This window comes from Mauremys mutica, chromosome 22 (assembly GCF_020497125.1).
Source record: "Mauremys mutica isolate MM-2020 ecotype Southern chromosome 22, ASM2049712v1, whole genome shotgun sequence".
NCBI classification, from domain to species: domain Eukaryota; kingdom Metazoa; phylum Chordata; order Testudines; family Geoemydidae; genus Mauremys; species Mauremys mutica.
This window is the reverse complement of record NC_059093.1, coordinates 4,273,835-4,287,120: the sequence shown is the minus strand read 5'-3', so window position 1 is coordinate 4,287,120 and position 13,286 is coordinate 4,273,835. Positions and strand designations below refer to the sequence as shown.

The following is a 13,286-nucleotide window of genomic DNA, read 5'->3' as shown; positions in this document are numbered from 1 at the left end:
ATGCTTGGCTCTAGGCTGGGACCTCAAGACACTATCACAGTACAGATACATAGTGACTAGCCAAAAGGAATTATATTGATTGCCCGCTTTATCCACTTGCACATCCTTATACTAACGAAAAGTTGTAGGAAACACACAATGGAGAGGAAAATAATAAATCTATTTCAGCTGAACACTACAGATTATGGGGACCTATTGGTTCCTTGATATGTTCTTGATAATACTATGGTAAACCAGTGGCACTTCTACTGTGGTTTTGACACAACTATGGTCTACTGTAGGCATCTGCATCCTTCAAAAAAAAATAGTTCTACCCACACAGAAGTTACTGCTTCCAAATGTCATTGTCCCAGCCTTGCATATTCAACTGCTTCCTTGACCGCCTTAAAGACCATCAGTATTGGTTCACAAACACAGCATGGGCAAATGGAAATATTCACTAACCAAGTCAGTGCAGACGACATCTTTATGTTTGAGCTGAGGTTCTGTATACCCAATCTGCAGAAAGGGTGGGAAGAAACAAAAGAAGCCATTGACATTTAGTTGTAGCTTACATCTGGGCTAAAAATGAACCTGCTGGTACCTCACAAAATTCACTTCAAGTTTAAAACATAAAAAATGTACAGCTGCTGCAAAGCAGCTTGGCAACTAAACAACCACACTGCAGCAACTTCAGCATGGCCAAGACATTCTAAACATTCTTATCAAGGCTCAGACTGGTCATCCTAAAAAAGAGACGACTGAAGAGGGATAGATGGAGGTCTATAAAATCATTAATGGTGTGGAGAAAGTGAAGAGGGAAGTGATACAGCCCCTTCACATAACACAAGAAGTAGGCATCACCCAATGAAATGAATAGGCTGCAGGTTTAAAAACAAACAAAGCCAAGTCCTTCTTTATACAACCGCAGTCAACCTGTGGAACTTGTTGCCGGGGATGATGTGAAGGTCAAAAGTGTAACTGGGTTCAAAAAACAATTAGATAAATTCATGGAGCACAGGCCCATCAATGGCTATTAGCCAAGATGGTCAGGGATGCAACCCCAAGCTCTGGGTGTCCCTAAGACTCCAATTGCCAGAAGCTAGAAGACTGGAAGACAGGGGATGGATCCCTCAATTGCCTGGTCCTGTTCATTCCCTCTGAACCATCTGACACACTGGCCACTGCTGGAAGACAAGATACTGAGCTAGATGGACCACAGGTCTGACCCAGTGTGGCCGTTCTTATCAGTTTAAAAATTGGCTTACATGGATTTAGCTTGCATTGGTAAATTTACTGACAAGCTAAAGACACACAAACCAAGTTTGAATCAAGTTAAAAGTGTCCACGCAGGGTTTGGCATTGGTTAAACTCAATCTGTTTTAAAAATACACTTAGTTAAACTAGTGCAAAATTTGTGAATAGATCAGAACTATGACCTTATTACAGTACAAAAGATATCGAAGTGCATTATAAGTATCAGATCATTTAAACTAAAATTACAATTGCAGCTACAGAAACAAGTACATCTCATGATGCAGAAACCTGGCTTAAAATGTTTGTCCTCTCATTCAAAACATTTAGTCATTCACAATGAGTCTCCTAATCATGGGTGTGAATTAGGGAGGTTCTAACCTCCCAATGAGACTCAGCAGGATGGAAGATTATTGATCAACAATGGGAACTCTAGAGCAGATTCGGCATTGAAGTTCTCAATTTAATCTCTGCCAAGCTGACCTCTCAGAGAGAGTTTCTAAAATAGTTTCTGTGGTACGTGCAGGAGCATCAATTGTTATTCTTTGTACTTCAGAAAGGAGAAAGGAAGACATTTAAGAACATGGCAGATAGCCATGTTCAAATTCTCTCCAGCCATGCACTGCAGCTGCTTTTCAATGACATTTAGCCTGCATCACTTTATAGTAAGCACATCAGCCCAGATCCTCAAGTGGTGTAAGTCAGTATAGCTCTAGCTCCAATTTACACCAGCTCAGGCCCTGGCCCAATGTGTTTTTTAAAAAAAAATTACACAAACTCTAATGGATTTTATCCATGTTCTAGAATGACAATGCAGGAAGTTGCTGTTTACATACCATCAGAGTAAACAAAAAAGAAATCTGTTTTGCCAATGGGGATTGCTGGCATGCTACTATCACCTATTTGTCTAAATAGAGCTGGCATAACAATGTGCACACACAGTCACAAACTACACTAAGATGCCATCTGAAGAGTTGGACAAACACACGTGAGGGTGAAAATCCGAGTTAAGGCTGCCAGGCTGTACTTAAAATGTAACAAGTTGAACAGGTAATTGATGTTCTGAGGCGCTTCATGAGCTAAAGATAATCCTCAATCATTTATGGATGGCACAACAAGAGTTCAGAGCAGAGTGGTTTTTCTACAACACACACAGGCGAGGAAACAAACAGCCAGAGCCTCGTGTGTATATTATGTACATTAAAACTAATTAAACGTGTTGGTTCATTCAAATACTGGAAGATGCTCAGTCTGAATACTTCAGAGAGGCTCCTAGGAATTCTAGCGTCATCCATGATTTGAATTCTACTAACAGGAGATCAGATTGTCATGTACTTTTGTCACCCCCAAAGAACAGAGGGGCCGCAACATGGCGCTCTCTCTCTCTCTCACACACACACACACAAAAATGCTGACATGTCAGTAGAAATATACAAATGTCTGCGCAAGGATCGAGCAGTCCTTCGCAAGGCTGTTCATTCAGTTCCTACTCCTGTGATATTAGCACATCCAAATGCAGGAACAAGTTAGGGTTCCTGCTCTTACAGCTTAGGACAGGAAAATCAGAGCCCTGACCCCACAAGCTGATGCTCACCTGCAGACCTTACACCCACAATGAGCCCTACCAGCCAACAGAGCACTGTGCAAGCACAGGGGTCCTTCTGTCTGTGCAGATCAGCCTGCATGATCGGCTCCAACAGACCCATTAAAGGCTATATTCTGATCTCCTTTACAGTAGGTGTAAACCTAGAGAAATGCAACTGACAAACAAACAAAAAAACCAACCAACCAACCGAGTCCGGTGGCACCTTAAAGACCAACAGATTTATTTAGGCATAAGCTTTCATGGGTAAAAGCCATTTCTTCAGATACCCACGAAAGCTTATGCCTAAATAAATCCATTAGTCTTTAAGGTGCCACCAGACTCCTTGTTGTTTTTGTGGATACAGACTAACATGGCTACCCGCTGATACTTGGCACTGACAGTACAGTTACTCTGGACGTTCTCTTGGTTCAAACTCTGATCACTATGACACCAAAGTCATCATCTGACACTTGTTTGAGAAGCAAGAAGGTAAGTATTTCATACGCAGTTACTCAATGGGGAGCGGCTTCATGAGATTGTTAATTTTACACTCTATATCAATCCAGAAGGCAGAGAGAAAACTCTCAGAGTCCCTGGAGCACGATGTGAGAATCCAACATGCCTCATCCCAATGTTAAAAAAAAAAAAAAAAAAAACCAATTACAGCACATACCTAGCCCTGGCATCTGAATGCATGTTAGGACATGGAGCAAGAAAAGGACAGACTATTGCCTGAGCTGAGTGCCATCCTCTTTTCAACCCAAAGAAGGAAGTGCACATCTTATGGAACAGGTAATAAGATATAGATTCTTTCATATTTGGGTTGTGGGCTCAAATCTGGCCTGGTAGTGACCATAACTCATTGTCTTGGCTAAGTAAGTTGGTGTGGCTCAGAGTAGTTCTCCATAGACAAGGGTCTCCATCATAATCCTCTCCCCGGACACGGCCCCCCCCCCACCGCCATTTAGTTTGCAACTTGTTAATGCTTTACCCAGCTGAGAATGCAGTAAATTCACACATGTGCAAAGGGCCAGCAAGAGGCCTATGCACCACTAAGGTCCCACTTCTTGATGTCTTGAGCAGGAACTGAAGAGTGATGCACAGGCTTCATGAGAGCCCTATGCACAGGAGTGAACTACCCCAGATGGAATTCATTTTCCTCTACTGGGGTCAAACCAGCCAGCACTAAATTCAACTGAACAAAAATACAAAACAAGCTGATTGTGACACAAACCATCAAATGTCAGGAAAGATGTGCTGCCACATCAAGACTAAACAAGCGCAGAGGACTTACCTGTGTTGTTCCACCGTCTCGTTGTCCGGCAGTTCTGCCCCACAAACACTGCACTGTTCACCGATGGCTCGGTTTTCAGTTTTCATGCCAGCTGCCAATTCACCCAGCTTACTGAACAGCTCCCTTTGAATAAAGCCTTGAGGCAGAAGCCCCCCGTAAGCGCTGAAGTCCATGGACACGGCAAGAGCTGGCTGCATGTGAAGAGCCGATGTCATGGAGGATGGCATGCTGAGCATCGAGTCCGTTTTGTGATTTGGTAGCACTGAATATATACTCAGGTGTTTCTCACTTTGAGAAATCGAGTGCTCTGGTCCGACTGACACTCCTTGGCCCAACTCGAGGGGCTGCTCTGCATTCTCATCCCGGGCATAATGAAGTTCACGGGCACTTGTGATAACACTGCTACGCGTGGGAGTACCAGGGCCTTCCTTGCTTTTGTCATCCGACTTGTCCCCTCCAGAAGTGCTGGACTCTGCCGTCCTTGGGCTTTCATGGCTAGACGCCTCCTCCACTTGCATCACTTCTGTTTTTACTTCAGAGAGACTGGGGTGGCGGCTGCTCGCGGAGTGCAAGTCCTCGGAGGCGTTCTGCTGTAGAGCCCCTTGCAATAACGACTGCCCAATGGTCATCAAACTATCCACGGCGGCCTTCGTGGGGCTCATCGCGGAGAGTCCAAACGAAGTCGAGACAGATGGGCTCTGTTCCACCATTGCCCCCGTTAAACTCTGACTGGCCATGTTGGCATAACTACTCTCTTCACTGGAATGCTTGGAGATGAATAGGTTTTTGATGTACCTCGATTTCCTATCCTCCTCCTCTTCAGTGCCACCATCCGTCATGTTGACTTCTGTGTCATTCTCATCAGAAGCCTGAATGGTCTCCAGGATCTTCAGACACTGTTCTTCCAGATATTCTATTTCTAGGATCTCGGCTGCGTAAAGAAGGTCATCCAAGTCTTCAACTTTAGCCTGGAGGGTGGCCGTGTAAGCGTATTCCAGTATCTGCTGAAAAGTCTTTGGTGAAAGAAAGTCCAGGGTATAATGCTGACTGTTGCGGTGGAACAGGATTTCAAACATTTTACTAGTGCAAGCCAACACTGTCCTGTGAGCATGGAACTCCTGATTGTCCACCATGATGACTACATCGCACAGAGTCCCTGCAAGGCGCATTTGGTTGGCTTTCTGCAGGAGCCCCGTGGGGTGGCTGGGGTTCTGGAGCTGTATCAGACCCATTTTAGTCAAGTCCATAGTGCGCCTGAGATTTAGTCATTAGGGTGTCTTTGTCTCCTCAATCCGGGACTAGCTTTAGGTGCCCGTTGTCTGTGAAAACAGAATAGAGAAGGGGGGAAATAAAGGGGGAAAAGACGTTTTAGTTTAGGATTCTGGCAGTAAGTTGCATACAAAGTTTCTACAACTAACTTTTGGAGCCTGGAAACTGTGGCAGTAAAAGCTCCAAAAACATCATAAACCAACTTCCTTTTACAAGGGCTGAAAGGCACCGAGGAGACATGGGGAGGGTCGCTGGGTTCCAAGCTGCAGCACTCCTTGGCCTTGCACAGTCAAGCTCGCCTGGTTGATAAACCGGGTCACCCTCCAGGCACCTTTGTGACATGGAGACAATGAAACCTGAGGGAATGGGGGGGACCTCTGGCTGTTGGAAGCTGAAGGGGGTGTGTGTCCAGGCTTCTCCTCGGCCCCCCAAAGAAATCACAGCCACCCTCCTTAAACCAGCAAACCTTGTTGTGGCTGCTACCACCCCCACTGCCTGTCAGCCCCAAGCCCCTCCAACACAGAGAGTCCTGCCCACACCTGGTACCCCCCAGGCCTCTCCCCTAAAGACACTCACAGGCCCTCCACACAAGGGGCCACCCCGCTGCCCCCAGGAAAGGGGGGGGATCTGTGTTCCTCTGGGCCCCACCCCGCTGCCCCCTCGTGCCCCCAGGAAAGGGGGGGGATCTGTGTTCCTCTGGGCCCCACCCCGCTGCCCCCTCGCACCCCCAGGAAAGGGGGGGGATCTGTGCCCTGGGGACTCGCCCCCTCCCCTGCACGCTTGGTGCCCGGCCCCCCACCGGACGTGAAGCAGGAGGGGTCCCGCCGGGCGGACACCCCGCTCCGCCCCTGGACCCCGGGCCGCCCTAGCCCGCCGCGGGCAACGAGCGGGGACGGGGGAGCTGCTCGAGGGGGACCCCGAGGCACCCCCCCAATCGGCTCCCCTCCTCCGGGTCTGACCCCCCCAACCCAGCTCCAGAGACACCCCCAGGCTCAGCCTTCGGGCGAGACCCGCAAACCCTCCAAAGGGGGGCTCCAAGCCCCGGCTCCCGCCCCCAAACCGGCCCCCCGCACCTCGCCGCGGGCAGCAACATGCTGGACCGGGGAAGGGACGGGAAAGCCCCGGGGAAAGCAGCCGAGCTTCGCCCCCAACCCGGCGCTAGGGCTGGGGCTTCAGCATCAGAGCCGCCGCTGTCCGCCCTTGCGCAGCCCTGGGGAGAGGCACCTCGCCGAGAACAAAGCTGCCAGGGGCGAGCTGGAAGGGTTAATGAGTGAACTATTAAAATCCTTTATCAGCTCCGCGTTGGGGCTGCTTAGACCAAGTTTCAGCAGCGTGTGTGGGTCCCTCCCCCCTCCCCCGCCGCAAGCACCCCCCCCAGCACCCCAACAGGACACCTACCCCCTCCGGGACCCACACCTCCACCAACACAAATCACGGGGAAACCAGCCGCATCTGTTTTAGTTATTGGGCAGAGGAGGGAGCCCAGCTCCGCACTTTGGAGCCAATGAAAATCACCGCTTCTATCGCACAAGATAATCACCAGTCCCGTCCCCCCGCCGCCCCTCCTCGGGTCGCTTTCAACAAACTTCAGCCACCACAATCGAATCAATAAATAAAATAACCCGCCAGCGTTTGAAATCCGCCCGAACCCCGAACCCACCGCCTGCGCGGAATGGTCGAACCGCGGAACCAGCGCCAAGTTCCTCGCGCAGAGGAAGAAAGGGGAACATTGGGATGCAAAATACTGTAATTCTCGCAAAAGCTGCTTCCACACTCACACGACTCTCGGGGAACCTGGGGGGGTGAGTATTTGTCTCAGCTAAACAGCACTTGGCCAGATATAATCCAGATCAAATGCAGAGCAGCCTGAACTACACGCAGCAACACCACCCTGGACGGAGCCTGTCCGTGGAACTGTCACGTAGGGCCGGGGAGAGCAAAGCAAGCTCGATTGTGGGGTGTAACACGCCGGCTCGGGTGTTTATCCTGCTCGCTCCCAACTTGGCCAGCGACCGCCAGGGATAGAGATTTGCACCCGGCGAAGGAAGTTTTGAGCTGGATAATTAAAAGACAGACCCCGCTGTATTTACAAGGCATCAAATATTCATCAGGTGCAAAGGCTGGAAGGAACCCAGCCGGGGGAGGAGGGGGGGGGTTATTTGTAGACTGCACAAAGGCGTTTTCCTTACAACACCGGGCACCAAACATTTTCTGTCTGAAATTGCATCTTTCCAAGCAAACGAGGCTGAAGGGACAGAAAAGCGAAGGTGCCGGCTCGACCCCAACCTTCCCGACACGCTATTTGCAAAACTAAAATAATAATAATAAAAAAAAAGAGGAAAATCGCTTCCCCCTCCCGTTAACCCTCCCCAGCCCAGAAACGAGCTTTTTCGCTCTGAAACCATCACAGGGCTCCACCTCCCCACGCACCAAATAAACAAGGAGGGGAAGTCACATTTTTCTCCCGCGAGCCCTTCAGAATACATATTAGCCAGAACATCACAACAATTGCTTCTCATCTCCCTCCCGCACCCCGAAGCGTCCCCAGTCCTCTCTCTTCCCTTGCAAGCACCCCGCTCCCTCAGTGTCCAGTTGACCGTCACCCCGCAATTTCCCAGGGGGAGAGCCTGCTAGGTGCAGAACTGACAGGCGAGACAATTTATCTCCTTGCACCTCTCTCCCCGTGCATCCATGCACGAGCAAACACAACCCGCCCCCCACCTTCCAGAGCCCCCAGCAAGTTGCTGCAAGCCGCCCGCGGGCACTCACTGTCTAGTGCATGGCAGGAGGCTGCCGGCAGCCGGGCGGGCTTGGCGCTGGAACTGTTGCTTGTTATTAAAGCAGCAGCAGCAGAATCCGGCAGTTCGCAGTACCCGCTCTCATCCTCTCCAACTCCTCTCTGCTGTAAGGTTAGCAAATCAACACCGCGCTGACTGACGTGCCGGCTTGCGCCTGGCGTCAGGACCGCTCCCACCCCAGCGAAGCCCGGCCCGGGCACCATCTTTACTGCTGGCACGGGGGCTCGTGCCCACACCGCCGTCCCACCCCCGGCTCCCGCCCCCCGCCCCTCGCTTCCAGCCAGCGCCTGCCCCCCGCACGCACCGCGGAGCCAAGCTGGTCTTTGCCGGCCCCCCTCGCTGCTGAGGGAGCCTCCACCCTGCCAGGGGGGCTGGGGGAGAGCCCGGGGGGAGCTCCGCGTGTCTCGGGGTTATTCAGGGGGCCCCGCCAGGGAAAGCTGCTCCAAGGAGTGAAACTTTCACCTCTCGGGGAGCTGGAGTTGGAGCAGAAGCGGGTGCCACCCTCCCGTTTCTGCAGCACTGCGGGGTTGGGGTGTTTTGCTAACCTGTTCCGACTCCTGCTTCGGAAAGGAGGGGATGAAACAGTGACTAGCCCTGGCCCCCACATCCCACGCGCCCCCCACTCGGGCTTGAGCTCCTCGGTCAGCAGTGCTGATGGGGTGTGTGTGTGTGTGTGTGTGTGTGTGTGAGATTTTCGGGTCTCTCTGGAACCCTGTGTTAGGACTGAGGCCGCGACTCGTGCAGCGCAGCTGTCGCTTTCCAAGGCTGGAGCGGACTGTTCTCACGCGCACTGCGGAGACAGGACGCGCCGGGTTTCACCGTGTTCTGTGCGTTAGCTACACCTTGCAGAGTGCATGAGACGCGTTTTGTTAGGCTGGGCACCCGTTCCCCGTACTGGTGCGAAAGGCGAAGGAAACCGGGCTCAGAAGTGGGAAGCCACAGAAAGCGCCGGGTCCTTGTCCTCGGGAATCGCACCGGGGCGATCCGTGTGGAAGGACCAAGCCAGAGCTCCGTGCCGGCCGGATTAGGCTCCAGATTAGGAGAACGCAGATGGGAACCGCTTCCCCGGACCATCCCTCCTTCGCCAGTCCCTTGAACCGCCCATCCCAAGCCAGCCGCGTTAGGGACAAGGGGTCCAAGCGTCGCCTGACAGCTGGTCCTGCCCAGAGCTGGGGAGATGCAAGCGGGGCGGGGGGTGTCTATCGTAGCGCTGCTGGGGAGGTCGCGTCTCGGTTTGCTCCGCCGGGCAGAGGCGTGCCAGCCAGCGGGAGATGCTGGCAGCGATATGGAGGGGGGGAGGCTTGGCTCGGCCCCTGCCCCTGCCCCATCCCGAAGGAAGTCACCGAAAAGTTGCATGGGGGAGGGAGGAAGGGAGCGGGGGTTGCTCCTGCCGCTTGGCTGTGGAGATCGGCAGGAGGGGATGGGGAGGGAAGGGGGAAGCGGATCCCGAGGGCTGCTGGACAGCGCTTGGCTCCGCTGGCCTCTGCCAACAACAAACATGGAGGAGCAGGAGGCTGCCTTTGGGAATCAATGAACCGGAGCCAATGCCTCCACTCCGGCTTTAGAGCAGCTCCGAGGGCGCACCTGCTGCACCCTCCCGCCAGCGCCTGTGCTGGAGGAGCAGGGGGTCCCGGAGCAGCGTGTGGACAGGCGCCCTGCGGAGCGCAGCGCTCCCAGAACACGTGTCTCCCGGGCAGTGGATGGGGGCAGCCAGGACGGCTTTAGGACAGAGTTCACACACCCCAGCGCATTGCACGAAGCGTGGCTCGGAGGCCGGGCGCTGGAGCCGTTGTTTGGACACACCAGAGCCCCCACCCGCTCACTTTTAATCCTGCCACTGGGTATGTCACCTGGCGGCTGCTGAATGTTGATCCCCGGCCGCAAACGCAGCTCCTAGGTTGGACACCTGCCACACTGTCTCCTCTCCCCCCCCGCGCACGCCTGACAGCCAACTCCTCCCTGCTCCACGCATCCAGCCCCACCTCGCCCCCGCCCAGCAGCGGAAATCAAACTGCGGGTCTTTGCAAACCAACTCCCGCTGCCTCGTTAAGTGCGTGAGCCAAGAAGCCATACCACAATCATAAGGAGCCGGGTTTAAATTAATTAATGCGCGCGCAGCGCTCACCCACTGCAAGACACCGAGTAGCACCAACTTTAACGCACAGGATTCGAGGTTGCGTTTTGTCTTTCACACTCACACCCCTACCTCCGCACCCAGTAACACACCCGAAAGCTGGGGATGCGGTGGGAGCAGCAGCGACAGGGTTAAACCCCCAGCGTGTTAATAATGAAATCGTTAATTCGAAAAGGTGCCCAACAAGCAGGCGGATATATTGACAGCGCTACAGACAAGTTTTAAAAGATACATATTAAACTTGCTGAACTTCTAATGTGACAACTGCATTGAGGCGAACGATAAAGGCTGACTTGTCATTCAGTCCTCGGCGGCTTGCCTTGCCTCGCAATGACTTTAACTCTCGCTGCAGACTCACCCTAGGAAGGAGCCTATCTTCCCAAACGGAGACATACACAATTAACCCCCGATCCTAATCTTCAATTAATCCTCAAACCAGAGAAGGCCACTTGAAACAATAGAAAGCCAGACTAGCCCCCAAGATTCCTTATGCAAGAAATCTCCCTTGCTTAATAAACTCTGCGCTTTGAAAGCTCAGCCCCTTGCTAGCAAGTGGTAAAGGGAGATTGAAGCCTGAATCTGAGAGAAGGAGAAGGTAACAAAGACAAACCCATGGGCTTGGTGCCAAATTTTGTCTGGAAACTGTTTTTGTTAGAGTTTAATGTCGGCTTGATATGGGTGATTTTGCCCGGATAAAGACACTAACCCCCAACAAGCACCCTTTATAGGAAGGGCAGGTTCTTGTGACACAAGAATAGCAATAAAGGGTCCTGTGGCACCTTGCAGACTAACACACGTATTGGAGCATGAGCTTTCCTGGGTGAAGTCTGGGGCAAAGATTTACTACCGCAGCCTCTAAAAAAGAAAGGATTTAAAAAAGCCAGAGAGATGGACAGACTCTGGGTTACTCCAAACTTCCTGTTTACAAAGCTACTGTTGGAGTGGAGATACTGGAATGGTGCAATTCATAAACTCCAACCTACTTATGTGCCAAAGTTCAACACATTTTAAAAGCCAGGTCTCCTATAACAGAGGAGAGTGAATGAAATAAATGAGATAAGATAGGTTTCCGGGGGACATCAAAATATTAATCTGTAATGGGAATGCTAGAAAGACTTTCCCTTCTCCCTTTGTATGGTGCACATAGTGTAGGACCCAATATTGTCAGCTAAAATAGCAAATAAGAATGGTATTAGTACAAAGATACCCTGAGGGGTAAAGCAGTGTGAATGTAATCTAAAGAGAATGTTATAGAGAAGTGTGTTTATAATTATAATGGGATTTAATGTACTTTGGGACCAGATGATAGCAGTCGTTTAACAAGAACAGCCTAATAACAGAGGCCCCATAATGAAGGAGACAGCACAGAGGGTTATTAGGTAAGTATTACAGTGTGGCATTCACAGTAGCATAGTTAAAGATAAGGCATCAACTAAACCCCATTTTTTTCAGGGGTTATAACTCTGCCATTTTAATTGGCAGCAAGCTGAAATTTGGCATGCAGGCTGCCAGCCCGATACATATTCCCCGCTTTTAAATTGCTTAAATCCGCAGAGCTGTTGTGTGTTTTTGTTGTGCTTTGTTTTTTTAATAAAAAGTGAACTAGAAGAAAATACTGTGGAGGGAGGGGAACGTTTCAGGTGTTTGTTTATCCTACTCTAACTTTTAAGAGGCTTGATTTCAGAACTGAAATTTTGCAGACAGCTAGGGGTACATTTTTAGTGTAGCTTGCATGAAATTAAGCTGCATGAGTCCCATTAGCAATAATGGAACTCCCAAGGCTAAATTCTCAGGCAGCAGGCAGAAGATTTACCTCTCCCCTCCCCCCAGTCCTTTCTGGGAACTGGTGCATTTCACTTTTCTTTAAAAAAATAAAGTAAAAGCTATTGAGCTGTTTAACTTTGAGAGACTTAATTCCTATTGCTATTTTTCAAAAGATATTGGATTGATGACCCTAAAACTGAAGTCCTCATTCATCCACAGAATTGGTACAGCTCAGGCAACAGTGCACTTAAATACTCCGGCAGTTTCAAACTGTGCCTTAATAGTTATATTATAGTTGCTCTCAGAGTCCCCAGTCAGAATCAAGCCCCTATTGCGCTATGTGCTGTACAAATACAAATTAAAACATGGTCCTTGCTCCAGAGCTCTGATCCTGCAAACACATATGCACATGCATAAACTTCACTCACCTGACTAGTTCCCCCTTACCTGCAATAGCAGGAGTTATGTAAGAAAAACAACGAGGAGTCCGGTGGCACCTCAGGCCTGGTCTACACTGGTGCGGGGGCGTGAAATCAATCTAAGAAATGCAAATTCAGCTATGAGAATAGCATAGCTGAAGTCAACGTATCTTAGATTGACTTACCTCCCATCCTCACAGTGCGGGATCAACTCTGCTTCCGCCTCTCGCCCTGGTGGAGTTCCAGAGTCGACGGCAGAGCGTTCGGGAATCGATTTATTGCATCTAGATGAGACGCTATAAATCGATCCCCGATAGATCGAGCGCTACCCACCGATCTGGCGGATAGTGTGGACATACCCTTAAAGACTAACAGATTTATTTGGGCTAAGCTTTTGTGGGTAAAAACCCACTTCTTCAGACTAACACGGCTACCCCCTGATACTTGAGTTATGTATCGACGGGGGAGCCGCGGCCGTCGATCCCACGCCATGCGGAGGGGAGGTAAGTCAATCTAAGATAGGCATTATTATTTTCATCATTTGAATTGCACAGCAGAGCCTAGGAACCCCAGTCAGACTAGGACCCCATGGTGCTAGGCACTGTATAAACACATAAGATGATACCTGACCAAGAACATACAATCGAATAAGTAATTGTTAGATCTTTCCCTAAGAAGTTAGCCTGCATATTCCCTGGGAGTCGCATTGTCACTTAAGGGTGAGAAGGGAGTTCTGACTACATGGTCCATTCAGTCCCAAGTTTCTCTGCTGAGGCTGTTAATAAAGGTA

At 50.6% G+C, this 13,286-nt stretch overlaps 1 protein-coding gene across 9 annotated transcripts in view; it reads right to left on the bottom strand.

The window, feature by feature from the left end:
- The window catches only part of ZBTB16 (zinc finger and BTB domain containing 16), a 192,823-nt gene that overhangs the window by 164,221 nt on the left and 15,316 nt on the right, over positions 1–13,286 (bottom strand). For 4 of the 9 annotated variants that reach the window (XM_044996979.1, XM_044996978.1, XM_044996982.1 and 1 more), the window contains one exon: positions 4,113–5,431. In XM_044996979.1, coding sequence (XP_044852914.1) covers positions 4,113–5,359 — 1,247 coding nt within the window. In that variant the 5' untranslated portion in view covers positions 5,360–5,431. Of the gene's footprint in view, positions 1–4,112; positions 5,432–5,530; positions 5,964–6,454; positions 6,633–6,779; positions 6,803–7,041; positions 7,784–8,150; positions 8,348–13,286 lie in introns of those variants that run through there. The other 5 variants (XM_044996981.1, XM_044996984.1, XM_044996985.1 and 2 more) reach the window with 5 other exon arrangements.